This window comes from Taeniopygia guttata, chromosome 36 (assembly GCF_048771995.1).
Source record: "Taeniopygia guttata chromosome 36, bTaeGut7.mat, whole genome shotgun sequence".
Lineage (NCBI taxonomy): Eukaryota > Metazoa > Chordata > Aves > Passeriformes > Estrildidae > Taeniopygia > Taeniopygia guttata.
Window position 1 is genome coordinate 3,957,647 of NC_133061.1, and position 27,799 is coordinate 3,985,445.

The 27,799-nt window shown below is 55.0% G+C and overlaps 2 protein-coding genes across 2 annotated transcripts in view; both read left to right on the top strand.

The window, feature by feature from the left end:
* The window catches only part of LOC140681477 (uncharacterized), a 472,703-nt gene that overhangs the window by 63,441 nt on the left and 381,463 nt on the right, over nt 1-27,799 (top strand). Inside the window, 1 exon segment of the mRNA XM_072921312.1 lies at nt 2,048-2,500. Coding sequence (XP_072777413.1) covers nt 2,048-2,500 — 453 coding nt within the window.
* Nucleotides 20,055-20,987, top strand: LOC140681458 (olfactory receptor 14A16-like). The gene has a single exon (XM_072921289.1). It carries the CDS (start codon nt 20,055-20,057, stop codon nt 20,985-20,987), a length of 933 nt encoding a protein of 310 aa, XP_072777390.1.

The following is a 27,799-nucleotide window of genomic DNA, read 5'->3' on the forward strand; positions in this document are numbered from 1 at the left end:
GCTGGCAAATTGTCAGGATAAGACCCTGCTGAAAAACATCTCAGTCCTCTGTATTGTTCTCTTCCTCCTCTTTTCCATCATTCTTTTTCTTACCACATAGATTCCTCCTGCTGCTTCTTGCCTGAACCATATTGCTGCACACTCCTCTTCACCCAATCTCTTCTCAGCACACCAACACCATCCATCCCCTGTTGTCCAAATCCCTTCTCCACTTCCCTTATTGCCCCCCTGGGTGTCCATGTCCTTAATTACCTCTTGGGGGATGTGCAAACTACCTCAGCATTCTCCCAAGGAACCCTTCAGAGACATTTTGGGATCATCATCCCTTTGGCCAGGAGCCCTCCCTGGCTTTCCCCATGTTCACTCCCCGAAGATCCCAGGGCACTCACTGATGAGATTTTCAGTGCTCTCTCCCTGCTGACTCTTCACAGACCCCCCTGATGTGTCACTCATCTGTCTCCTGGTCACTCCCGGGTCCCCAATCAATCCCCGGTGCCACCGCCAGCCAAGGGAGCCGATCACCCAAAGTGGGTGAGGCACCTTCAGCTGCACTCCCTGCCCCAGGGTGTGCGGGAAAATTGACATCACCAGAGGTTTCTGTCCACAAAGCAGACAGAGGAGTCCTGTGAAACTAATTTCATTTCTAAAAATGGGAGAGGCCATGGGACATTCCCCATGGGATCTCTCCAATTGTTGGAGGACACAGCCTCCTTTTCATCCTCATTCTCCTGGCCACATCTCCCTCTGCTTTCCCCATTGGCTGAAGTACTTGAGAGCTACAGACTTCCCAATCCACCTACTACATACCCAACTTAATATGCTCCCCACTTTTTTATAGCAAACGATATTCATGGCTCTGTTAAGTCTTTGTTGTTCTTCTGGAAGTTCATGAATAGAGCAGGGCCTTGGCTGAGCAGCAGTCTGTGTCATTAAGTGATAACATTTTCTGAAACCGATTCCTTCTCCTGTCACTCCCTTGTGTACAGCTCCCTGGCCCTCTGAGCCTTCCCCAACTGGACTCCCCGCCTCGGCCCCATCGCCCCCGCGAGGGGAATTTGGGGAGGTGGGAGTGGGGCAGTGCCAAGGCCGGGCCCCCCCGCGCTGTCCTGGCGGGAGCGGCTGCAGTGGGGACCGAGTGCGGGCGGGAGCGGCCGAGAGCCCAGCGCTGCCCCAGCCCGACCTGCCCCAGCTCCATCCCTGCCCCTCGGCTGGGATGCTGTGGGTCTGGGGGGAAGAGGGAGCCGGCAGTGGGTGCTGGGCCTGGGGGCAGGAGGAGAAGGGAAGGAGAAGCAGGCTTGAGGAACACAATGGTCAAACGATGCAGGTGGCAGGAGAGGGTGGGATTGTGCAGGGGAAGGAGGAATAGCAGGAGGAAGAGGAGTATGAGGAAGAGCAGAGACACAGGAGGAGGAGAAGGAGCAGAAAGAGGAAGCAGCAGAAGGTTCCACCCCTCCCTGCATCTGCAGCCTCCCCCCAGCCCCAGGAGCGTTGCTCCCCCCACATGCAGCAGGTGACTGTGGAGGGGGATCCAGGATTTTCACGGGGTGAATCTTGGTGTTTCTGAGCTTTCTTGGGCTAAATGTTGGTGCTTTGGTTTTATGTGGCAGCTGAATCTTTATGTTTTGGAGGAGGTTTTTGCTGACTTGTGATGTTTGGGGACTTTTTGATATGTATCTTGAACTTTGTGGGATTTTGGGCTAAATCTTGGTGTTTTGGAGGTTCTTACAGACACAAGATTCCCAATGACTTCCTGAGATGAACTGGAGCAAGGAGGAACATCTAGTCCAAGGTGCTCTCCTCTTGTTTTTTCCCCAAACCAGGATTTTTCATTCCCTGGGTGTGTCTGGATGGAGGAGGAGGAAAAGCCCCGGAGATGCTGCAGGAGGAGGAGCTGCAAACACAGCCCAGGGAGCTGCGGGGAGGAAAGAGCCCCCCTGAGCCAGGAAGGCGGGCGGAGATCCAGCCAGAGCTCGGAGCTGGTGGAGAAGTCTCATGGCAGGGAGAAGCCCCACAAGTGCTTGGAATGTGGGAAGGGTTTCAGCTGGAGCTCCAAACTGATTGTGCACCAGAGGATCCACACTGGGGAGAGGCCCTACGAGTGTGGGGAGTGTGGGAAGAGGTTTCGGACCAGCTCCGAGCTCCTCAGACATGAGCGGAGTCACACAGAGGAGAGGCCCTTCCGCTGCCCCGACTGCGGGAAGGGCTTCAAGCACAACTCCCACCTCACCGTGCACCGGCGCATCCACACTGGGGAGAGGCCCTACGAGTGTGGGGAGTGTGGGAAGGGTTTCAGAGACATGTCTGGCCTGATCAAGCACCAGGTGATCCACACTGGGGAACGGCCCTATGAGTGCTTGGAATGTGGGAAGAGCTTTGGGCAGAGCTCACACCTGAGAACACACCAGCGCATCCACACCGGGGAGAGGCCCTACGAGTGTGGGGAGTGTGGGAAGAGCTTCTCTAGCAGCTCAAACTTGAGCCAACACCAACGGAGGCACCAGTAAGGGAAGCCATGTGAGTGCCCCAAGTGAGAGAAGAGCTTGGAGTGAGGGAAGAGAGTGAGGGAAGAGCTTGGGGTGAGGGAAGAGAGTGAGGGAAGAGCTTGGAGGGAGGGAAGAGAGTGAGGGAAGAGCTTGGTGCGCTGCTCCAGCTCCATCCCCCATGGGAGGATCTGGGCTGGATGATCCCCAGTGACCCCCGTTGGGCAGAGCCCTGCTGATCCGTGGTCCTGGTGATCCATGCTGGGTGTGGGGAAGGTGTTGGCTTCTTCTCCTTGTGCTGCTGTGATTTGGGTGGGTTCCCATGGATGGGGGATGGGAGGTGAGTGGGGGGTCCTGGCACACTGCGGGGGGCTCATGGCTCGGGGGGTCCCAGCGCTTTGGGGGAATCAGGGAAGGGGGGAAGCAGTGAATGGGGGGTGTCCCAGTAAATTGGGGGGGGCGCTGATGATAACAGGGGGTCCTGGGAGACAACCGGGGGGAGAGGACCAAACCCTAAGGGACTCCCCTAGTGCTGGTGAACCCCCCGTGCCCCCCCAGCCTTTGGGGTCCCCCACAGTCCCTGCACTGTTCCTGGGGGTCCCGTGGCTCTGGGGGGGTCAAAGCGGAGGGGATGGAACCTCCGCCATGGATGGGGGGCACAAAGGGGGTCCGGGCCCAGTGCTCGGCGGGGTCGGTGCACAAGGGGGGCCCGGTCCCTGTCCCGGTGCACGGGGGTGGCGCTGCCTGGGGGGTCCCGGTGCTTGTGGGGTTCCCAGAGTTCGATGGGGGTCCGGTCCGTATCCCGGTGCTTGGTGAGGGGGGGGCAGTGCCCGGGGGGCTCCCACTGCTCGGTAATTGGGGGGTGTCAGAATCCAGGACATCCCTCTGGCTGCCCTGGATGGCTCCAGACTCTGGCAGGGGCCTCGGAGACCTTGGCATGGTGTCAAGAACACCGGTGGCTTTGGATTTACCCCCTGGAGAAAATTGCCGACTTTGTATGAGGAATTACAAGGCACAAGGGTTTGAGTAGCGTGGTAGGTGAATTAACACAGGGTGGAAAAGTAGAATTTTAACACTTTAAAATAGGGGGTTCAATGGGACAAGGTGGAGGGATCTGGGTGTGTCCTGAGCTTCTTCTCCTTCTTTTTGCCCTCCATGTCTTGCTGTGATGGTGACACTTTTCTGTTGGTTGAAGGTAAAGACACACTGTCCAACATAAATGATAGATATTGGCACGTTATTGTAAACACAGTCCAGGTAGTTTTTAGTGTAGAAGGCAAACAGCGCCCTGAGGGCAGGGAGACTGCCACAGACCGACCTGCTAGACAGAGCTCAGCAGAGCGGACAAAGCTGTTAGAGAAAAGGGAAAATAAACGGCACTGAGAAGCAAAGCTCCGCATCTCGACTCCTTCTCTGCCCGCGCGGGCTGGGAGAAAAAGACTTTTCACAATCTCGGGGTCATCTCGACCACCAGAAAACCGAGAGGGGGTCTCCACTCGTCCCAGTGCCCGGTGAGGGGGGTCAGTGCTCGAGGGGGGTTCGGGGGCACTGAAGGGGGTGCGGGTGCGGTTTTTGGGGGGTCCTGGCACCACCACGGCCACCATCGCCTCCAGCAGCTGGTGGGGGGACAGCTGGGGAGGGGACAGGAGAGGTGTCAGGGGCCTGGTGGCACTTGTGGCATCCTACAGTGGCCCCTGTGCCCTCCTGTGGTCCCGTGTGTCCCCTCCCTGGAGGGCTCTGCTGTCACCTCTGTTCCTTTTGTCACCCTCTTGTCTCCCACTGTCCTGCCCTGTCCTCTCCACCCCTCTGCCACCCCTGTGTTCCCCTGTCCCCTCCCGTCCCCCCGCCGGGATTGTCGCACCTCGCGGGGCTCCATGGCCGCTGGGGACACTCCGGGGAGGGGACACGGCCGGGGACAGTTGGGGACACGGCCGGAGAGGGGAAACAGGAAGAGATGACGTCATGGCCCCGGCCCCGCCCCACCTTTGGCCGCTTTTGGGGGATCCTGAGGAGATTTTGGGGGGGTCCTAGGTGAGCTTTGGGGGGTCCCTGGTGAGGATTTGGGTAGTCCCAGGTGAGGTTTGGGAGGTCCCAGGTGAGAATTCTCAAGGATTTGGGGTTTCCCAGCTGCCCAGGTGAGGTCTGGGGGTCCTAGGAGAAGTTTGGGGGTCTCAGGTGAGAGTTTGGGGGGTTCCAGGTGAGGTTTGGGGGTCCCAGGTGAGGTTTGTGGGGTCCTGAGGAGACTTTGGAGGGGTGCAGGGGAGCTTTAGGGGGTCCCAGGTTAGAATTCCCAAAGATTTGGGGGTTCCCAGTTGAAAACAGCTCGGGGGGGCCGAGGGGGGAGGGGCTGGGGAGGTTTCGGGGTGTGTCCCATGGGTGGGGGAGGGGCAGTGAGGGAGGGTCCGGGGGATTTTGGGGGGGTGGGAGCGGCAGGACGAACCCCCAGTCATTGACCACGCCCTCTTTAGACCCCGCCCTGTGTTTTGGCCCCGCCCCTTGCTGCTAGGCATGCCCACCAATTGCCCCGCCCCCTCAGGCCCCGCCCCTCCCAGTTCCCAGCTCCCGGTTCTGGCCCCGCCCCCTCCTGAAACCCCACCCCAAATGACCCTTGGCCCCGCCCCCAGATAGATTTTTATCAATGGAAACCAAAAATCGCCACAAGTCAACCCAAAAATTCAAACCCAGGGGAGTGGGGGAGCAGGACCCCACCTGTGATTTTGGGAGGCTCCAGGTGGGCTTTGGGGTGGTCCAAATGAGTTTGGGGGATCCCAGGTGTTCCTGGGTGGGTCCAAGTGGGTTTTGGGGGAGTCCTGGTGCATTTTGGGGTTCCCAGGTGGATTTAGAGGGGGATCCAGGTGAGTTTCAGTGGGGTCCCAGTGAGTTTGGGGGGCGGGTCCAGCTGTCCCTGGGTGGGTCCAGGAGATCCTGGGTAGGTCCAGGTGGTTTTTGGGTAGGCCCAGGTGGTTTTTGGGGGGATCCAGGTGTCCTTGAGGGAAGTTCAGATGTCCCAGGGTTGATCCAGGTGTCCCTGAGGCATTTCCAGGTGGTTTTGGGGGTGTCCCAGGTGTAATTTGGGGGGATCCAGGTGTTCCTTGGGGCTCCTGCTGTGTGTGTCACCTCAGCAGCTGTGATGTTGTGATGTTCCCCCCCTCCCCAGCTGTCTCATCCCCCAGGTGCTATGATGTCATACACGTGACATCACCGTGTCCCTGCACAGGTGGCTCTGTCTCGCTGCACCCACCCAGGTGTGACATCACCTGTGCCCAGGTGTGACATCCGTCCCCAGGTGTAACATTACCTGTGCCCAGGGGTCACTCAGGTGTCACTCAGGTGTCACTCAGGTGTTACTCAGGTGTGATGTACCTGTGCCCAGGTGTGCCAGGTGTGCCAGGTGTCACTCAGGTGTGCCAGGTGTCACTCAGGTGTCCCTCAGGTGTCCCTCAGGTGTGGAATTGTGTTATTATATGTTTTATTATGTATAATTTCATTCCATGTACCCCCCCCCCCCCCCGCGCTCTGTAGCGACCCCCCGGGTTTTCCCATCTGTCCCCGCGGTTTGACTTCCCGGGAAAGTGCAGAGTCATTGTGTTTACATCTCAGGCCATCTGTCAGTCACGCGGCGGGGTCGGCAGACGCCCTGGGACCCTCCACCTGTCCATCCCCCATTGGATGTACCCCTGCACCCCACTGCCCTCAGACCCCCCGTGGCGTTACCCCATTGGCTGCCCCGGGTTTCCCCTGTTCAGTACTTAACCTGCGGGCTAGGGACGCCCCGGGCTTTTCTCTCGCCCGGCCACTGCGTGCTGCTGCCGCCCCGCTCCCCCGCCGCGGCTTTTCTCTCTGCCGGCCCCCACGTGCTGCTGCTGCCGCCGCCGCCGCTCCGGACGACCCCGCTGCGGCTGCTTCACTCCGCGACCGCAGCTGCCGCTCCCGCCACGGCACCTGTGTGAGTCGGCCACCGCGCCGCAGCCCCGCGCGCCGCCTCCCCTGGCTCGTGGCCAGCTCCGGAGCACGCTGCCCCGCCCCTGACCGGCAAGGCGGCACAAACAAACTCCAGCGCGGCACGCCGCAGTCTTTTCGGTTTTTGCTTTCCCAGCTAAACTGCAATAAACTGGAATTCTGCCTGCGGGAGAAAAGTCTCTCTCCCTTTATTCGCCGCGGGACACGCCTCTGCTGTCAGACCCACGTAGCACCAGCCGACGCCCGCGAGGGCTCGCCGGAAAAGACGGAGACTGCCCGCGCTCCCCTTCCGCCACAGAGCTAGCTGGGACAAAGGGGGGAAAAGAGAGCACTACGGCAGTTGTGGCGCCCAACGTGGGGCTTGGGAACTCCAGGCCATGGACTGAGGACTGCTGAGCCCCAAGAGGCTGGTGGATTTACCTCGTGGACGTTACAACACCCTCGCAAGCTGCGGTTCCGTTTTAAGGAGCCAGGGCTTCCAGAGGGGTGGAACCGGCAGCTTTGGCTTGCACCGCTGAAGTTCGGTCCCCCCACAGTGAAAACTTCGCAGCTGGACTTTTCGTTTCCCCTTCGGACGTCGCTGGACCCGTGGTGAGTTACCGGGGTCCCCTGGACTGGGTACGCCTTGCTCCTTTTGGGGTGGGTTTCTCTTTCTCCAACAAGGGGGCGGTAAGATCCCACATTTTGTCTCCCGCTGCAGGGAGTGTGTAAGGGCAGGCTACCTAGCTTTCCCATAGAGGTATTTTTTATTCTTTTGTTATTTTACCAGCCGCGAGGTTCGCGACACACTTTAACATCGACATAATGGGTGCAAAATTGTCTGTGTCGCACGAGAGAATTTACGTTTAAATCCTAGGAATTCTAGTTGGTGTAGGAAAGAGATGTAAAAAATCAGATGTGAAGCGTTTTGTCCGCTGGCTTCTGCAGTCCTTCCAGGACATCTCGCAGGCAAATTTGTACCAAATTCAATTCTGGGACCGAGTTGAAAAAGAAATTGCTCAAAGGGACGACCAGTCCCTCTCAATTTTCATCCATCTGGCAATCCAATTGAGAAATATTGTCCAAAATAACTGCGAAGGGAAGCCAGAGCCACCCCAGGGCGAATGCTGCCCCCCAAGCCCCCCAAATCCCCCAAACTCCCTCTCCTATCCCTCTCTCCCTAGCCCGGGGATTCTCAGACAGGCATCCCAGCAAAACCAGCCGCAGGCAGATTCTGGCCTCTCTGTCAACCCCCAGGTTCCATCACAGGACAATGCTGGCAGCGCCCTGCACCCTTCCCCTCCCCAAAGTTGCTCTCTTTGTACAGTCCTGCCCCATAGTAGTAAAGTTGTGAGTTTTAAAACCCCAGATCCCTCTCCACAACCTTTCCCTGACCTTTCCCAAAATAATCCCCTTCCCTGCCCCAGGGCACAAGATGGAGGGGACCGCATGGCATGCCCATCCCCCTCCCTCCGTGCTTTGTCTCCTAACGACCCCCTTCGCCCTACAGCCAACCCCTCCCACTCCCGAGACTTCTCCACCCACTCCTCCCCTCCACCCCCTTCTGGCACCTCCCCTAATGAATCATTCAGCAGTCCTCCCTCCAACCCCGCCCCTAGGGGTGAGGCAACACCAGCCACACCCCCTAGCCCTGGTCCTGCCTCCGCCCTCCGTTCCCACGACCCGCCCTCTGGTTCCCACGCCTCGATTCCCGAGGGAGGGGGGGGTGCGGGAGGAAGGGGGGGGAGGGGGGAAGCCGTGACCTGCCGCAACCCCCGCTCGCCTTTTCTGCTGCACCGGTCACCTACATGCCGCGGCAGAGGGGCAGACCCCTGGCACAGTGGGCCCCTATCCCACAGGCTGTGATTAGGGATGTTTGCAAAGCCCAAAAGGAGTTTGGCCGGGAAAGTGAATACTTTAGGGGGCTGTTAAAAGTCACACTTTCCTCCAACGAGTACGTCCCTGCTGACATTCGCGCTCTGTTTTTGTGCTTGCTTACCCAAGCTGAGTTTTTGGTATGGGAATCCGCATGGAGGCGGGAGGTACGAGATGCATTACCCCAGCTTTGGGCAAAAGCTGAGACCTCCTCTGACACCAATGGAGGCATGTTAACCATTGATCATCTGTGTGGGATGGGGGAGTGGGACGTGGCAACAACACAGGCTGAGAAGATTCCAAGGGGGGCATTGGCAGCAACTGCCAATGCAGCAGAAAAAGCATTTTTTAAGTTAAGACCCAGTGGTCCTGTTGTTAACTGTTTTTCTCTCAAGCAGGAGACACAGGACTCTTTCGTTAGTTTCATAGACAGGTTGTACAGGGCAGCTGAAGCACAGGTTCCAGAGGAGGGATTGAGGCAAGGCATGGTGAAGCAGATCGCCCTGCAGAACGCCAATGAGGCCTGCAGACAGGCAATGCTGAGCCTGCCCCTCGACCCAGAGCCAACACTCCAAGACATGCTGGACGTGTGCGCTCAAAGGGTCACCCTGCCATCAAAGGACCCTCAGGGGACACCCCAAACGCCATCACGGAGAGTCTCCTTCGCCGAAGCCCACACGCCATCCACAGCTCCGGCTCCTGCACGCCGCTTCACTGGGCCACCACCCAAAGGTTACCATCCAGGAAAGCCCTGCAACCTCTGCAATAAGAAAGGACACTGGGCATCCCATTGCCCCCTCAAAGAGGACTTCTTACGTTTTAAAAACCAACAGCAAGGGCAAGGTGCCTTCAACCCAAGGGGGACATTCAAAAAACTAATTTCCCAGCGCAGTCCCTCCCTGCGTGAGGACACAAATTTGGTGGGAAACATAACATCAGGGAGCAGGAGGGACAACACATTAGCATACCCAACTGAGGACAATAACTCTAACACCAAACATGACATTACCGAATTGCACAATAGGGGAACAAGAGCTGGTGAACCAGCCTGCGTGGGAGGAGTCGGGAATTTAATCTCACAGGCATGGCTTGGTCGGGACCCTGACCATCCCAGGCCCATCCTTAACACCCAGTCCAACTTCTCTCCATACAGGTTGGCCCTAACCGAACCCCTACTGCTCAGGGACAGCAATTGGCACTTTGTCACAGTGGACACACAAGACCCAGGGACCTGGAGAAAACTCCACAGTAAGTACATTGTCCTTGGGGACACAAAATACTCGCCACTCGACATCACTATCGCACCCAATCTAACATCTGCAAACCCTAAACATCTGGTGCTGTGGCTGCACTGTGCTCACCCGCCAGTCTACCTTCCCAAAGGGCAAATCATCGCCCAAGCCATACCTGTATCTGGGGCCCCCATCTACCCAGAAGACCTATGGATGAAAACCGCAGAGAAGATCTACGAGGTGTGTCAGGCCCAGGTAATTGGGAAAGATAGACCCAAAATTGCGTGTTACATGTGGAATGGCGGTGAGCACAAGTGGCTTAACGGCCTCTTGGACACAGGGGCAGACGTCACAGTCATTCCCTCACGGGATTGGCCATCGCGTTGGGAGTTACAGGACGTGGCTGGACACATTAAAGGTGTTGGAGGGGCACAATTGGCAAAACAATCTAAAAACATCATCAAATTTGAGGGGCCAAACAGACAAACAGCTTACCTGCGTCCGTTTGTTCTAGATTACACAGAGACCCTGTGGGGAAGGGACCTGATGGCCCAGTGGGGGGTCACATTGACCATTCCTACCCCCCAGGTTTTTCGGGCAGCGGTCACTGAGGAGCGTCCTACCCAAAAGTTGAATTGGCTTTCTGATGTTCCGATCTGGGTAGAGCAGTGGCCGCTCAATAAACAAAGATTAAAAGCGCTCCAAAAGCTCGTGGCAGAGCAACTTGCCAAGGGACATATCCAAGAAACAACATCTCCTTGGAATTCTCCCGTCTTTGTCCTGAAAAAACCAGGCAAAGACAAATGGCGGCTGCTCCACGACCTCCGTGCCATCAACAATATGATTGAAAATATGGGTCCCCTCCAACCAGGGATGCCGTCCCCCACAATGTTACCCAAAGATTGGGAATTGGCTGTAATTGACATCAAAAATTGCTTCTTTCATATCCCACTCCACCCTGAAGACACACCATGTTTTGCCTTCTCGGTTCCGTCCGTCAACCGAGAAGCCCCAATGGAGCGGTACCATTGGCGAGTGTTGCCACAGGGCCTCAAATGCTCACCCACCATCTGCCAGCGGTACGTAGCTTCATTGCTGACCCCAGTCCATACAGCCACCGAGGGCGTGATCATCCAGCATTATATGGATGATATCCTGATTTGTGCTCCCAATGACGATCTCCTTACACACGCGCTTAACCTGACAACCGATGCGTTGGTTGCTGCAGGGTTTGAGCTGCGAGAAGATAAGATTCAAAAGATGCCACCCTGGAAGTACCTGGGCTTGGAAATTACCAAGCGGACTATTACTCCGCAAAAATTGGCCATCAAAAACAAAATTCGGACCCTAGCAGACATATAGCAGCTGTGCGGTTCTTTGAACTGGGTGAGGCCATGGCTAGGCATTACAAACAGAGACCTAGCCCCTCTTTTTGATTTATTGAAAGGCGGGGAGGAGCCGAGTTCTCCCAGGGAACTCACCCCAGAGGCCCAGGCAGCTTTGATTAGGGTCCAGGAGACAATGTCTGCCAGACAGGCCCACCGGTACGATCCGGACCTGCCCTTTAAATTCATCATATTGGGCAGACTGCCTCACCTCCATGGTGTGATATTTCAATGGACAGACACCCCAAGGAAGGGCGAGGGCCAAGACCGAAGGGACCCACTCTCCAACATAGAATGGGTCTTCCTAAGTCACCATCGGTCCAAGAGAATGACAAGGCCACAGGAGTTAGTAGCGGAACTGATCCGCAAAGCAAGAGCGCAGATCCGAGAGCTAGCTGGATGTGACTTTGAATGCATTCACATTCCCATCAAATTGGAATCAGGCCAATTCACCAAGGCCATGCTAGAACACCTGTTACAGGAAAATGAATCCCTGCAGTTCTCTCTAGACAGCTACACAGGCAAAATTTCAGTTTTGAGACCAGCCCACAAAATTTTTGAATCAGAAATTCAATTCGCATTGTCCATCAAACGAATTCAGAGCAAAAAGCCACTCAAAGCCTTGACAGTTTTTACAGACGCGTCTGGGAGTTCTCACAAGTCTGTGATAACTTGGAAAGACCCCCAGACACAGCAGTGGGAGACAGATGTTGTGGAGGTGGAAGGCTCCCCTCAAATAGCTGAGTTTGCTGCCGTCGTCAGGGCCTTTGAGCGATTCTCTGAACCTTTTAATTTGGTAACCAATTCGGCATATGTAGCGGGCATAGTGTCTAGAGTGCAGGATGCTGTCCTGCAGGGTGTGTCCAACGAAGCCCTGCACAAATTGCTCTCAAAGCTGATTCAGCTAGTCTCCCACCAAGAGCAACCCTTTTACGTGATGCATATCAGGTCACATACCAACTTGCCCGGGTTTTTGGCTGAGGGCAATCGGCATGCCGATTCTCTCGCTGCCGCCCCGGCTCAGGTAGCACCGCTCCCAGATAAGTTCCAGCAGGCTAAGATCAGCCACCAGCTTTACCACCAGAATGCGCCCGGGCTGGTCCGGCAATTCCACCTCACCCGTGACCAAGCCAGAGCCATTGTGGCCACCTGCCCGTCCTGCAAGTCGCTCCCCCTACCATCGGTGAGCTATGGGGCAAACCCTAGGGGTCTGAAGTCCTGCGAGGTATGGCAGATGGACGTTACTCACATCCATTCCTTTGGGAGGATGAAGTACGTCCATGTCTCCGTGGACACTTTCTCTGGGGCAGTCTTTGCTTCTGCCCATGCAGGGGAGAAAGCCAAAGACATTGAAAAGCATCTGATACAGGCCTTCACTATGCTGGGCGTCCCTAAATTGATAAAAACAGATAATGCCTCTGGGTACACATCCAAGGGATTTGCCAGCTTCCTGCAGCAATGGGGAATAGAGCACAAAACTGGCATCGCATATTCCCCGACAGGTCAAGCAGTGGTAGAACGGACTCATCAGAGTCTCAAACGTATGCTGAAACAGCAAACACCAACTATGAAGGTGGAGTCCCCCCAAGTTCGGCTCGCGCGTGCCCCCTTTACACTGAATTTCCTAAATTGTTCTTTTGAAAACCTCAACCCGCCAGTCACCAGGCACTTTAACAACCACGAGCTGAGCAAGGTTAGGGAAAAACCACCAGTGCTCATCAAAAATTCAGAGACTTGGCAGCTGGAAGGGCCCCACGAGTTAGTCACCTGGGGATGGGGATACGCTTGCGTGTCCACACCCTCAGGACGGAGATGGGTCCCGTCCAAATTTGTCTGGCCATATGTCCCCAAACACCAGACTGATAAGAAAAAGGATCCTCAGGTGAAGCATGCAGCCCTCCGCAGACGGAGAAAGTCTCCCCCCTTCCTTTTTGATTCAGCACCTTCTCTTTCAGAGCCTTCCCTTTCACCATCTAGTTCCCTGGACTCACCTTTCCCTTTTGATTTAAACCTCCCCTCCCCAGAATGCTGACTTATGTTGCTGTTAACATTCATTGTTCTTATTATGAGTTTTAGTAATGTTTAAAGGTTTAAAGGTCATCAATTCCACCGTGCACATCGACCACGCAGTCTTCACCGCCCCATCCGAGCTGACATCTGCTCAACACAGACAGCCAGAGAAGAACCGAGCAGACATTGGGTTCAACGATGGGGAAAAGGACTGTAAAACCTCCCATTTAGGTTATTTTCCGTTCTTTTCTTTTGAAAAACAGAAGAGGGAGTTGTGGAATTGTGTTATTATATGTTCTATTATGTGTAAGGTCATTCCATGTATCCCCTCGCGATCTGTAACGACCTCCCGGGTTCTCCCATTTCCCCCCGCGGTCTGCCTTCCCGAGGAAGTGCCGAGTCATTATGTTTACGTCCCTCAGACCATCTGTCAGCCATGCGGCGGGGTCGAGAGATGACCTGGCACCCTTCCATCTGTCCATCTCCCATTGGACCCCTGCACCCCACTGTCCCAGTCCCCCCGTGGCGTTATCTCATTGGCCGCCCCGGGTTTCCCCTCTCCAGTACTTATAGAACGGGTTGGGGACGCCCCGGTGCTTTTTCTCCCGCCTGGCCCCTGTTCGCTGCTGCTGCCCGGCCCGCCGCCTCTTCTCCCGCCGGATCCCTGCGTGCCGCCGCGGCTCTCTCTCTCGCCCGGCCCCTGTCGCAACCGCCGCCGCTGCCCCAGGCGATCGCGGCCGCCTCGGACTGCCCTGCGATCGCTGCCTCAGCCGAACCGCTGCTGTCGCCACTGCCGCGGTCGCCACGGCTCCCGCACGTGCCGGCCGCAGCGCCGCGGCTCCGCACGCCGCCTCTCTTGGATCGCGGCCAGCTTCGGAGCGCGCCGCCCCGCCCCCGAATCGGCCAGGCGGCACGGACAAACTCGAACTTAGCACGCAGCAGCTTGTCGGTTTTTTCTTCCCCAACCAAGCCATAATAAACCGAGATATTGCCCGCGGGGGAAAAGGTCTCTCTCCTTTTATTCACCTCGGGACTCGCCTAAGCTCCCAGACCCACGCAGCACCGGCAGACACCCGCGAGGGTTCGCCGGAAAACACGGAAGTTGCCAGCGCTCCCCCCCGCCTCACAGAGCTAGCTGGGACGAAAAGGGGGAACAAGAGAGAGTGCTAAGGCAGAGTCCGTGTGCTTTTCTTGCTTAAAAAGCATCCATCTCGACCAGGCACCCATGGCCAAAATTTGGGATCTCCCTCCCAAATTCCCTATATACAAAGATAGCTCCCAGAAAAATGATGCCAGGAATCACAAGTCTGGCTGGCCTTGGCTTCCTGAGGTCTGGCACTCATGTTCCTCTGAAACACTGGGGCTCTGTGCTTTCCTTCCTAATGAAAAGAACTCTTCTTCCTGTCCAGGCACCCATGGCTAAACCTGGGATTCCACCTCCAAAACTCAGTACATCGAAGGATTGCTCCCAAGTGAAAGCTGCCAGGACGGACAGGTCTGGCTGCCTTTGGCCCCTTGGGGGTTTCTTCTCATCAGCTTTTGAAATACTGGGGCTCAGGGCTTTCCTTCTAATGGAAAAGAACCTTCTTTTTTCTCAAGGTGTCCATAGTCAAAACTGACATTCTTCATCCCAAATTCCATATATCCAAGGATTACTCCATGACAAGAGTTTCCAGGAGAAACAGGTCTGGCTGGCTTGGCCTCACAGGAGCCACTTCCTCTCCTCTCCTCTCCTCTCCTCTCCTCTCCTCTCCTCTCCTCTCCTCTCCTCTCCTCTCCTCTCCTCTCCTCTCCTCTCCTCTCCTCTCCTCTCCTCTCCTCTCCTCTCCTCTCCTCTCCTCTCCTCTCCTCTCCTCTCCTCTCCTCTCCTCTCCTCTCCTCTCCTCTCCTCTCCTCTCCTCTCCTCTCCTCTCCTCTCCTCTCCTCTCCTCTCCTCTCCTCTCCTCTCCTCTCCTCTCCTCTCCTCTCCTCTCCTCTCCTCTCCTCTCCTCTCCTCTCCCTTAGAAACACTTGCCCTCTGTGCTTTCCTTCTTATACAAAAAACCATCCGTATGTACGGAGAAATGGCAGAAACTGGGATTCCACCTCCCAGATTCCCTATATCCAAGGGTTGTTTTCAGACAAAAGCTACCAGGACAGAGAGGTGTGGCTGCCTTAGGCCTCTGGTGGCCGCCATTTATCTGCCCCTCAAACACCGGTGTTCCATGCTTTTCTTCCTATGGAAAAGGACGGTCCTTCTCCCCCAGATGTCCATGTCTGAAAGTGGGATTCCACCTCTAAAATTCCCTATATCCAACGGTTGCTCCCAGACAAGCCTGGCTGGCCTTGGCCTCTGGTGGCTGCCCCTGCCACACTGGGGCTCGGTTCTTTCCTTCCCATGGAGATCACTGTGACACTGTGGGCACCTCATGGAACCAAGGGGATCATTGTGGCACCACTGGAGCCCATGGAACCAAGGGGCCATGGTGACACCACAGGGCTTCATGGACCCAGAGACCATTATGACTCTGTGGGGTCTGATGGAACCATGGAGAACATTCCGACCCTTCAGAGCCTCGTGTCACCAAGGGGGCATTGTGACACCTCAGGGCCTCCTGGAAGCAAGGGACCATTGGGACACTGTGGGGCCCCATGGAAGCGAGGGAGCATGGAATAGGTCTGGCTGGCTTGGCCTCCCAGGGGCCACCTGACAGGTCTGGCTGATCTTGGGATGTCAATGCCTGCCTCTCATCAGCTCCTGGAGCAATAGGGCTCCATGCTCTCCTTTGTATGGAAAATGTCTGTCTTTTCTGATGCCCATTGCCAAAACTGACACTCTGCCTAAAAAATTTTCTGTATTCAAGTATATCTCTAAGAACAGAATCTGGCAGCTCTGGCTGGCCTTGTTCTCTGGAGGTGACCTCTCATTTGCCCCTAAAACAGTGCAGCTCTGTTCCTTCATTCCTATGAAAAAGAACTGGTCTTCATGTCCAGGAACCATGGCCAAAATTAGAATTGGCCACTGAGCCCGGCCGGGCTCACGGAACCATCTGCAGGCCCAGGGCAGATATTGACTCTGCCAGTGCTGCCATCCTCCCTCCAGTGAGAGAAAAGGACACAGGGCAGGCACACAGAAGACACCGGGGTCAATGAAGAGGAAGTTGAGTCCCAGATGGGAGGGATGAGGAGATGCCCCCTTGATCTTGGGGCTGAAATCCTCTGCTAAAGCTATGGAGAAGGATGTCATTGATACATCAGACTCTCTTTTTCCCTATAAGGCATTGAAAAGTATGGGGAGATGACTTCCTTCAGTAAAGGCCTCCATGCTAAAGTAAGCAAATGTTGAAGTAGCTGAGATCCCATGATAAGTTTGAACAGAGAAAGAGAGAAGAGTGATGAGACCCTGTGCCCTCAGGGAAAGAAGAAGACCTCTGTTCCCAGAGATGATTTCAGAAGCAGTTGAAGAGAACCTCTGGTCTTGAACAACTCATCTTTAAACTAATACCCCATAAGCTGACATGGTCCATGACACACAGCTGTGGGAAAAGCTGTGAAAAAATGGCAGGGATTTCACTATTTCACTTTTTCCGAGTGGCTGCTATTCATGAAACTTGAGAACCACAAGAGAGCTGTTTCCTTATGAAGAAGTCTCCATAGCAAGAAAAAGAGACTCCTCACCCTAAGTGAAGTGAAGCAGGACTATTCTAGAGGTGGTAGACTGGCTGAAAATTTTAGGTTTTGTCTCCTTACGTTGTCAATAAGGAAGAAAAAGTTGTGGCGAGAAGAAGAGTGTTCTGAAAGTTTTGTGCTGATTCTTATTCCTCTTTCTTTTAGTTACTGCTAATAAACTTTTCTTTATGCTCTTTTAAAGTTTTGATCCCACTTTCCCTTTCTCCTTATCCTACCTCACAGGAGGTAGCAGGAAATGAGTAACTATATTATTTTGTGTGCACTGGTAATTAGACATCACTAAACCCACCACTAATTGATGCATTGCCCAAGAAATCTCAAAATTGATGAACCAAAACCACTACAGAAACTTCCTGATGAACTGCACGAGAGCAGAGGGAAATCAAGGCAGAGCCATGGTTTGTTAGGACTTGCTTGATCCTAATGAGCCCCGTGGTGCATTTGGAGCTGAGCCCTGGAACCTCGGGGCCTGAGAGGAGATCGCACAAACCTGTCCAGGAGTTAAAATCAAGAGCAAACAACCAAAAGGTCTCAATGCATTAATAGATCCCACTGAGGTCCATCCCCAACAAAGGCTCCTCATGGACTCCTTGGAGGAGAGAATTGGAGGCCAGGATGGCACAAAATCCACTCAGAGTGGAAAGGAAAATCCAAAGTACCTGGAAAAAGTTGAGTATCTCAGAGTATTAATGAGCCCCAGTGAGTGTCAGTACAAAGCTCTCAAGAGACTCGTTAAAGCAGATAATTGGGGCCATGATTGCACAAACCTCTCAGAGTCTGGATCAAAAGAAAAACACCAAGTACCTTAAAAGAACTGAAGTACCTTGAAGCATTAATGAGCCCCACTGAGTGTTGTTCCTGACAAAGCCTCTCCAGGGACTAATTACAGCAGATAATTGGAGGCCAGTATTGCAATAAGCTCTCAGAGACTCCAAGGCAAAAGCAAAAGCCAAAGTCCTTTGAAGAACCTGCTGTCCCTGGGAGCATGAAGGAGCCCCCAGGGCCATTCCTGAACAAGGCTCCCCAGGGACTCCTTCCAGCAGATCCTTGAGGCCACTGGGATGTGGGCTAGGGGGGGATGCTGAGGGCAGGACAAGGGGGTGACAGTGCCCAGCCTGGCTGGGGCTGTGCCAGGAGGCCCCAGGGCCTCAGGACAAGGTGTCTCCTCCCAGCCATTGGTGGCACAGACCCTGCTGTGCCCCAGGGCACCAAGACTTGGCTTCTCTTTGTCCCCACCTGTCATCAGTGCCTCCAGTTCTCTGCTCTGCCTGGGGCCTGGGGACACTTTCTCAGTCGTGTCCCTCAGTGGGACCCATTAAAAGTCCAAGAAACTTGGGAGCTGGATTGTGACTTGGAGTTCTGGAGAGGTTTCTGCAGCTCCCTCTCAGGGCCTGATGTTCAGGGCCTGAGCACAAAGCCCCAGAGGGTCATTAAAGTCCTTGTGCTGTGTCTGTGCTGCTGAGCTGGGCCGGGCTCCTGGCACAGAGGGTGATCCTGGTAACCAAGCAGGGCTTCAAAAGCACATTTCTCTTGCTGAGCAGCTCTTCTCCCAGCCCAGCAGGGCTGGGGCACTGCCTGCAGCCAGCCCGGGCACAGCACAGAGGCACAGAGAGCTTCAATCAGTCAGGGCTGGGAAGGGGCTGAGAAGTGCCTGGGGCAGAATCACTGCCAGCCCTTGGCACAGGAACCTCTGGCTGCAGGACAATGCAGCTGCAGCTCCTGGAGAGATCTCCTAAAGCTGGAACATCCCAATGCCCACAGACCCTGTGAGTGCATTCTCTGCTCATCTCCTGTGCAGAGCAGCCAGGGGTGCCCAGGGCTGTCCTGCAGAGCAGGGTCCTGCAGCCCAGGGCGCTGTGCTGGGCCAGGACTCTGCTGCCTGCCAGGGACAGCTCTCAGCCGGCCCTGGAGCTGCTCCCAGCGCTGGCCAGGAGCTGTGGGGGGAAGGAGCCACCCTGAGCAGGGCAGGTGCTGCTGCTTAGAGGGGCTGGGTGGGGCAGGGCTGCTCCCAGCTCCAGACCAGCCTGGGCACAGCTCCGGAGGGCACTTCCCAAAGAAGGTAAGCCTGGGATTGCTGTAAAGGTCAGGAGATTTCCTGAGAGTGTTTTCAATTTCCTGCTTGGAGCAGGATGGGAAAGTTGGGGTGATGACAAAAAGATTTTTGCTATTTATACATCTTTCATGTATCCGTATCTCTGTAAATTAGTTTGATATAGTTATAAAACTATAATCCTTATTTAACTCTATTAAACTCGTAATTAACATTATTAATTTACTATTATGTACTTACATAATTGTAATCCTTTACTGACTCTAGTATGTTTCCTACCTATCTCTTAGATTTCAGAACAATAAGCTGACTGTCTAAATACATTCCTGAAATACTGCATTGTCTTATTATCAGGAAGAGGACCTACAAGAAGAACACACACTATGTGAGCAGTCATAACTAAAGTGGGGCAAAGAAGCCCTTGGACCTATTCCAATGGGTTGAGCCAGGGGTATGTAACTGGGGCAACTGAAACTCCTATTGGGTGTCCCTGTTAAATATACTAATTAATTAACCTTAATGAATTGTTGAAATCAGGGGCTGGGTGTGCCCCATTCCTGCGGGGCCACCTGGAATCTTCCAATAAAGGTCTGGTTTTTACTTTATTGCTCTAACACTGTTGCAAGAGTTTTTTTTCTCTTTTGATTATAGACAACAGGGGGATGAGAGAAGCAGCACAGGAATTGTAATCCCAGAATGACAGAACATTCTGAATTGAAAGGGACACACAGGATCATCAAGGAATGTTTGAACAGTTACAGAGACTCCAGAACTGTGACTTTGGGTGGTCAGTCTCTCTGCTGGGAGCCTCCCAAAGGGCCTTCAGCCCCTCCTCAGCCCTGGACAGCAGCAGCATCACCTCTGCAGGGCCCAGCAGGGCTCTCCTGAGCTGCCCTTGCCCAGCTGCACACAGAGCCTGCCCCAGCCAGGGCCCTGCACACAGGCAGGTTTCTGTAGGGCCGGGCCGAGGGCACACAGGGTGGGATGGGCTCTGTGAGCGCTGGCAGGGACAAGGCACCTCTCAGGAGGGAATGTCCAGGCCCAGGGAGATGCTCAGGGAAGCAGAGGGGGCTGAACAGAGCAGTGCTGGGGGAACAAGCCCATCCAGCCCCTCACGTGCCCTCAGCCACAGGGAATCCTTTGCCTCTCACATCTCTCAGTGGCAAACCCTGAGTGCAGCAGGAATGCTGGGGATTTCTGACCTCAGAGGGCCAGGAATGGTGTGTGGGTAGGAAAACAATTCCTAAAACAACTCCTGGGACCTTGGTGAAGGTTTTCCCAGAGCAGGAACAAGGGTGGGTGAGTCCCAGCAGGACAGTCTGCAGGGAATGGCTCAGGTTTGTCTCCAAGCTGCTTCTCCCGACTTGTCCCTGTCCTTTCTCCATGAACAGGTGCCCATGTGCAGCCACAGCAAATGTCCAACAGCAGCTCCATCAGCCACTTCCTCCTGCTGGCACTGGCAGACACGCGGCAGCTGCAGCTCCTGCACTTCTGCCTCTTCCTGGGCATCTCCCTGGCTGCCCTCCTGGGCAACGGCCTCATCATCAGCGCCGTAGCCTGCGGCCACCACCTGCACACGCCCATGTTCTTCTTCCTGCTCAACCTGGCCCTCAGCGACCTGGGCTCCATCTGCACCACTGTCCCCAAAGCCATGCACAATTCCCTCTGGGACACCAGGAACATCTCCTACACAGGATGTGCTGCACAGCTTTTTCTGATTATCTTCTTCCTTGGAACAGAGCTTGCCCTCCTGACCATCATGTGCTACGACCGCTACGTGTCCATCTGCAAACCCCTGCACTACGGGACCCTCCTGGGCAGCAGAGCTTGTGCCCACATGGCAGCAGCTGCCTGGGCCAGTGGCTTTCTCAATGCTCTCATGCTCACGGCCAATACATTTTCCCTGCCCCTGTGCCATGGCAATGCCCTGGGCCAGTTCTTCTGTGAAATCCCACAGATCCTCAAGCTCTCCTGCTCCAAATCCTACCTCAGGAAATTTGGGCTTCTTCTTATTAGTGTGTGTTTAGCACTTGGTTGTTTTGTGTTCATTGTTTTCTCCTATGTGCAGATCTTCAGGGCTGTGCTGAGGATCCCCTCTGAGCAGGGACAGCACAAAGCCTTTTCCACCTGCCTCCCTCACCTGGCCGTGGTCTCTCTGTTTTTCAGCACTGGCATACTTGCTCACATGAAGCCTCCCTCCATCTCCTCCCCATCCCTGGATCTGGCCCTGTCAGTTTTGTACTCAGTGGTGCCTCCAGCCCTGAACCCCCTCATCTACAGCCTGAGGAACCAGGAGCTCAAGGCTGCAGTGTGGAGACTGTTGACTGGATGGTTTCAGAAACATTAAAATGATGGCCAGTTTCGGAAAATCACTTGTAACAAAAGTCATCTTTGATACTTCTTGTTGAATTAGTTGTTGGGAATTTTTTTTCCTTTGTTTTACTTTTTTTCATATTGTCCACAATAAATGTAATTTTTTAGCCATTTGTCATTTTGTCTCCACCTTCCCTGTTGCCACAGATTGTGTCAATGAAAGGCTGCACTCTCGGTGGCTTTAAAGGAACTAAAGGATCTCGCAGCAAAGTTTTCTGCAGAGATGTCCTTTTGTTGCCTTCTCTGGAGCTGCAGCAGCAATGTCTGTGTGCAGAGCTGGGGGCAGATCAGGGCTGGCACAGCAGCTCTGGTCCTGCTGGCCATACCATTCCTGATCCAGGCCAGGAGCCATTGGCCTTCTTGGCCACCTGGGCACACGGCTGGCTCATGTCCAGCCTGCTGTCCATCAGTCCCTGCAGGTCCCTTTCTGCCTGGCTGCTGTCCAGCCCCTCTGTCCCCAGCCTGTAGCACTGCAGGGGTTGTTGTGGCCAAAGTGCAGGACCCGGCACTTGGACTTGTTAAACCTCACCTTGTTGGGTTTGGGCCCTGGATCCAGCCTGTCCAGTCCCTGTGCAGAGCCCTCCTACCCTCCAGCAGATCAACACTCACACCCAGCTTGGTGTCATTTGCAAAGATGTCCTTGGTTCCAAGGGGCCCTCAGTGTCACAATGTCCCTTTGGTTACACCAGGCCCTCCCAGACAACTTGGTGTCACCAGGGTTCCATGAGGCCCCAGAGTGTCCCAATGGTCTCCATGATTCCATGGGGCCTCCCAGTGTCACAATGTCCCTTTGGTTCCATGGGACCCCTTGGTGTCACAAAGTCCCTTGGATCCTTGGGCCCTGCAGTGTCACAATGTCACCGTGGTCCCCAAGGCCCTGCAGTGTCACAGTGGATCCTTGGTTCCATGAGGCCTGGCAGGGCAGCAATGCTCTCCTTGGTCCCACAGTGTCACAGTGGCCTCTTGGTCCCCAGGGACACTGTCAGTCTGTGGTGGTGGCACAACTTTCCCTGGGAGTGTTTTGTGCTAACGGGCAGAGCCACGGGAGCCCAGCACACACACACACACACGGAGCAGCTCGGCAGGGAGGACACGGGAGGGCCCAGGCATGGAGCTCCAACGAGGGTTTATCAGGGTCTGACGCTCCAGGGCTCTGGGGGTTAAAGACAAAGGAGGGTTTAGGGTGTAAATACGGGAAAAGAGGGGCTGGAGGAGAGCGTCAGGGATCTCAGGGTTTAGGGGTGGTACACAGGGAAAGGGACTAATAGGGAATGGCAGGGTTGATGGGTGGGCACATAAACCAATGGGAAAATAGGGAAGGGAGAACTTGCTAGAACATGAACATATCAGGGTAAAAGGGGTAGGAAAGGCCAACAGGCCAATGGGGACAGAACTGGGACAAATTAACACAGTGCTGCCGAGCTCCATGGGGGAAGCTTCTGTCCTCACCCTGAGCTGTGAGGAATGCCCAGAGCCTAAGGGGCATTTCTCCAGGGGATCGCTTTTGCCCTCTCCCCAGTAAGCTCACAGGCCTCCACACACACACACTGGAGATGTCTGGGGCCATTCATCATTTCTCTGCTCTCAGCACCGAGGCAATGGACTCTGGCACTGCTCTGAGTTCAGGCCCGTGGCAACCACCCCTGGCCATGGGGCTCCATGGAGCTGCTCTCAGGAAACCCCCCAAGAGCTGGGGAGTGCCCCAAAACTGCCTCAGGAATGTGAGACACCCCAGCATCTCCACATGAATGTAGACTATTCAAACACTCACTCAGTAATGGGCTCCCCATATCTTAATCACACCCAAACTTTGGCTGTCTCATTCCAGACCCCACCCCACCGCCCAAATGCCAACCTCTACCCATGCGACCCCTCCTGGACATCAAGACCCCTTCCCAAGCTGTACTTCCCCCATTTCACACCTCCCAATCCCCATCCCACCCATCCCACCCCACCCAATGCTCATCTCACCCTCCTGATTTGCATCCCGCATTGCCCAATCCCTTTCCAACCCAATTTCACCCTGAGAGGCGGTGGCATTGAGTAATTTTGGGGTGGGATTGAGTAGTTTTCAGTGGCATTGAGTGGTTTTGAGGTGACAGATCAATCCTTCTCATCATTTGGAGCACCAAGAAATAAAGACAACTAAACCAAACATCCCCCAACCCCCCCATATACTCCCAGATATCTCCTGGAATCCAAGATTCCATAAAACACAAGTAAAATGTGAGGCTTTAGATGCTTTTGATTAATTTGTTGATTTTAACCCAAATTTTCTGTGTTTTGGCGGGAGGAAGATAAAAGATAATAAGAGGCAAAATAAAATAAAATAACAGCAGCCACTTCCCTCTGTGTATCACAGGGCATGTGGGTCACCAGGGCTCTGAGCAGGGTGGGTCCTCTGATGGGGATGGAGCTGGAGCAGTGCACGAAGCTCTTCCTGCAGGCGGGGTTCTCGCAGGGCTTCCCTTACCGGTGCCTCCGCTGGTGCCGGGTAAAGAATGAGCGGTCTGAGAAGCTCTTCCCACACCGGGGACACTCGTAGGGCCTCTCCCCGGTGTGGATGCGCCGGTGGGTGACGAGGGTGGACTTGTGCTTGAAGCCCATCCCGCAGTCGGGGCAGCGGAAGGGCCTCTCCTGTCTGTGAATCCGCTGGTGTACAAGGAGATGGGAGCTGGTGTGAAACCTCTTCCCACACTCAGGACACTCGTAGGGCCTCTCCCCAGTGTGGATCCTCTGGTGGACAATCAGGTCAGACCTGTGGCTGAAGCTGTTCCCACATTCCCCACACTCGTAAGGCCATTCCCCAGTGTGGATCCTCTGGTGGCAGATCAGGTTGAAATTCTTCCTGAAGCTCTTCCCACACTCGGAGCACTCGTAGGGCCTCTCCCTGTCATGAGGCTGCTCCTGGACCACCAGCTCTGATTCCTGGCTGAAACTCTGCCCACCTCCCCGGCACAGGGTGGGTCTTTCCTCCTCAGGTCCTGGTGATCTGCAGGTGCAGCCCCTCCTCCTGTGGGATCTCTGGGGCTTTTCCTCCCCGTTGGATTCCTCTGCCATGGAGCCACTCAAAACAGCTTCTTCCACAATGTTCTGCTGGGGGGATTTGTCCTCCCTGCTCTCCATCCTCAGCTCCTGCTCTGGGGGAGGAAGGACAAGGAGAGGATGGGATTTGCCTCCGTGCCACAGGGAAGGGCAAGGAGATCCCCCCAGTGCGTCCCCGGCAGGAGGGCACCGGCAGCGGGGCTGTCCTGCAGCCGGGGCCGTGCTGGGCTGGGAGATGGAGCAGGAGAGAGGGGGAAAGGGGCACTGACTTCCTCCTCACCTGCCTGGGGGTCCCAGGGCATTTTCCTCACAGCCTCCTCTTCCATCCAGCCAAAGTTTGGAAGTGGGAAATCCTGGTGTGAGGAAAAACAAGGTGTGAACACCTTGCGTTGGGGATTCCTCCTGCCCAAATCCATTTCCAGAAGTCTCCAGGTGTCCATAAAAACCTCCAAAATCATGAGTGAATAAAAAAAAAAGCCACCAGGAGTGTCCCTTTTCCAGTCTCATGCCTCTGGGGTTCTGGTGTCCCCCGTCTCAGGGCTGATGGGGATCCTCATGGGTCCTGAGGATCCCCCTTCTCCAGGGTCCTGCTTAGGGATGCTGGGGGGGTTTTGCAGGACAAGGGTCCCCCTCTCCAGTCTCTCCCCAGTCCAGGCACTTGGGGCTCCCCCCTCCCCACCACCCTGTCCTGGTTTAGGGCAAGTTTGGGAGAAAACATCCAAAGGGGATTTTCTAGAAAGCAGATTCAAGTGGTCTCTCCCCCAACTAGTTTGGGAAAAGATTTCCTAAGAGAAAAACAAAAAAAACCTGTTTATTTAACAGGCAAAGCATTCACCAGCACAAAACATGAACAATATTAAACAATAAAACCTGTTGTTGCTACAAAAGAGATGACAAACTCAGAAAGTCCCTCCATGGGCTGCAGCTCGGCTCACTCAGGCTCTGATCAGTCCCTTCGGGGCCCAGGCCCAGCTTGGTGGGCCACAGGTGTGAGCTGCCGGTGCTCTTCTGGTGTTCAGTCCAGAGCAGGTTTAAACAGCTCCAAAGAAAAAGAAAAACCACAGCCCAGAGAACTTCTCTGCCTCAGCGAACTAAAAACTAACTAAAAGCAAAGGAGAGCTCTGTCCTGCTGTCTGTTGGCAGACAACTGATACCTCAGGTTTAAGTTTTTCTGTTCTGTTTCGGTGTGCAGCTTCTAGCTTTAGATTAAGTGTTCCTGGGATCTTTTCACAGGGTGGTGAAGACAAAACAATCCTGTTCTAGCTGGAGAGTCAAGGACAATCTCTTCAAACTTCAGGCCCAAAGCAGAAACAACAGGAAAAGCATAGGGCAGGCAAGCAAGAAGGATGAAAGTTCATAATTTGAAGCTATTAATTGGGCTGTTAAATCCTGTATGCAACTGGACTAACACTTATAAAAATGTGAGAACTCATGACCAAGCCCTCTTTTGCTTCCATCTCGGAGCCATCCGGGCAGAGCCCCGACCCTGGCTCCGGCATTGCCGGGGTGTGGCCTTTGAAGGCACTTCAATAAATATCCACTTTATTCCTCTTGGCTCCGTCTGGCCTCTGTCCCAGCTCCTTAAGGCATCTCAGCAGCCCAGGAGCCGGAATGTGGAGGGGTGAGTGCAGCTCCTGAAAACAAACTGCGCACTTCTTCCTCCCCCTCTTCGCTCTCAGAACCAGCCCTGAAGGTGCAGAACTCATTTCGGGGCCAAACGGACCAATGGGGGTACGAGCATCGTGAGGTCACCCCAGGACAGGCCCTGCCAGGGTCAGGGGTCCCGTCCCCGCCTCATCTCCGGCTGCCGGGGGTCCCCCAGCTCCGGTATCGCCCCTTCCCCTCTGCCGCCCCGGGGGTCCCACGTTCCGCAGCCCCGGCTCTCACGGGGATCCCCAAAACCAATGTCCCGCCCTGTCAGCACCGGGCCAGCCCCGCGTGGTCCCCCGGGACCCTCCGAGGGGCGATCACAGCTCCTCTCCCCCCGAAAAAGCTCCTCTTGGGGAGCCCGGAGGGATCCGGGGCTCGGCATCTGCCGGCTCCGAGCGCTCTCCAGAAAAATCCTCCCGGAGACCCCTCGATAGAGCCGGGGCGAGCTCGGCCTCCCCCTGCCCTGCGGCTCGGGGCTGGGGCGATGCTGGCGGGGCAGGGGGTGCTGCAGCCCCGGCGTGCGGGCGGTGCGAGCGGCGGGATTCTCCCGCTCCTGCTCCCGCCGCTCCTCCTGTCCCTCCTCCTCCTCCCGCAGCCCCTCCGCTCCAGCCCGGAGCTCTCGGGCACTTAAGCCACAACAAGCATACCTTGTGAACAAAGGAATCACCCTTAAAACTACACTATTGCATATTCATATATCCTTCATGGTTATGCATACATTCTATTTAAAACAAGAAACTCTTGTCTGTTATATGCCAACTGTTTCCTCTAATCACTATGGCAAGGCTTGAAGAAATTAGCTTCTTCTGACAAGAAAGCCATAAATTCCACTTCTCTGGAAGATTTAGGCGTTCTGTGATGGTTACGGCAAAGCAACTCTCTCATTCCTTAAAATAAAAAAACAAAACACGTAAGGAGTTTCTATTTTAACTACTAAAGCTTAATTTAAACGACAAAACTACATTTATCATACTATTAAAATGTTAATACAGCACTACGAATCAAACTAACATAATACATACAGTAATTATGTGCAAAGAGCCATATATTATGGGTTTTACACATTGGATGCCTCCTGGATTGCCCCCGGAAAGAGCCCATCTCTGCACCGAGCCACGTTTTTCATTTGTAAATGAGGTCTTTCTTTCTCTGTCATCTGTGGTTTCTGCAGCCCCGGCTGCTGCTTCTGGTCTTTTAAAACTTTAAGAATCTTTTTGTACAAGCACAACTGACTTGATGTATATTTTACATAAGCACGAATTATTCCATAACATATATTACAATGGGGCTGCAGAGATTCCCCCTGCAGGTCCGTGGGGATGCAGAGATCCCCCTGCAGCCCCTGGAGGAGCCAGGCTGGAGCTCGGGGATGCCTGAGAGGAGGCTGTGACCCCGTGGGCAGAGGGGCCCCGCTGGAGCAGCCTGGCCTGGCAGGACCGAGCCCGTGGCACAGTGACCCACGCTGCAGCACTTGGAGGGGGCTGTGGCCCAGGGCATGGACTCGGCTCGGAGAAGTTCCTGGAGAAGTCTCGGCTGGGAGAGAGCGCAGGGTGCAGCAGGGAACGACTCCTGTCCCTGAGCAGAGGGAGAAGCCGCGGGGGATGAGCTGAGCACGGCCCCATTCCCTGTCTCCTGCCCTGCCGGGGGAGGAGGTGCAGCTGGGAGCAGGGAGGCGTGGGGAAAGCTGCATTTAAGGCTCTGCACTGACTTCTCCTTATCCTGCTCTGAGTCTTTGCAGTTTTCTGCCAGAAATCTCTCCCCTCCCCCGCTCACCCACAGGGCTTTGGGCAGGTTTCCCTTTTTGGGGGAAATCAAAGCGAAGCACCGATGCACTAATGAGGGGCAGGAGAAGGGAGGCTCCCGGGCTTCCCGCAGAGCCGGAGGCACGGAAGGCGCAGGGCAGGGAAAGCCGTGGCGGGAGGTGCGGAGAAGTTTGTTTGTGTGGGCAGCTCAATCCCGCCTCGGGCCCGGGCCCGTCCCGGGGCTGTTGCTCATCTGCGGCTTTGCCCTCACGCAGCGCGGGGGGCCCTGAGAGCGCGGGGCGAGTCTGGGCCGTGCGCAGAGCCCGCCCCCAGCTCACTGCCATTGGCC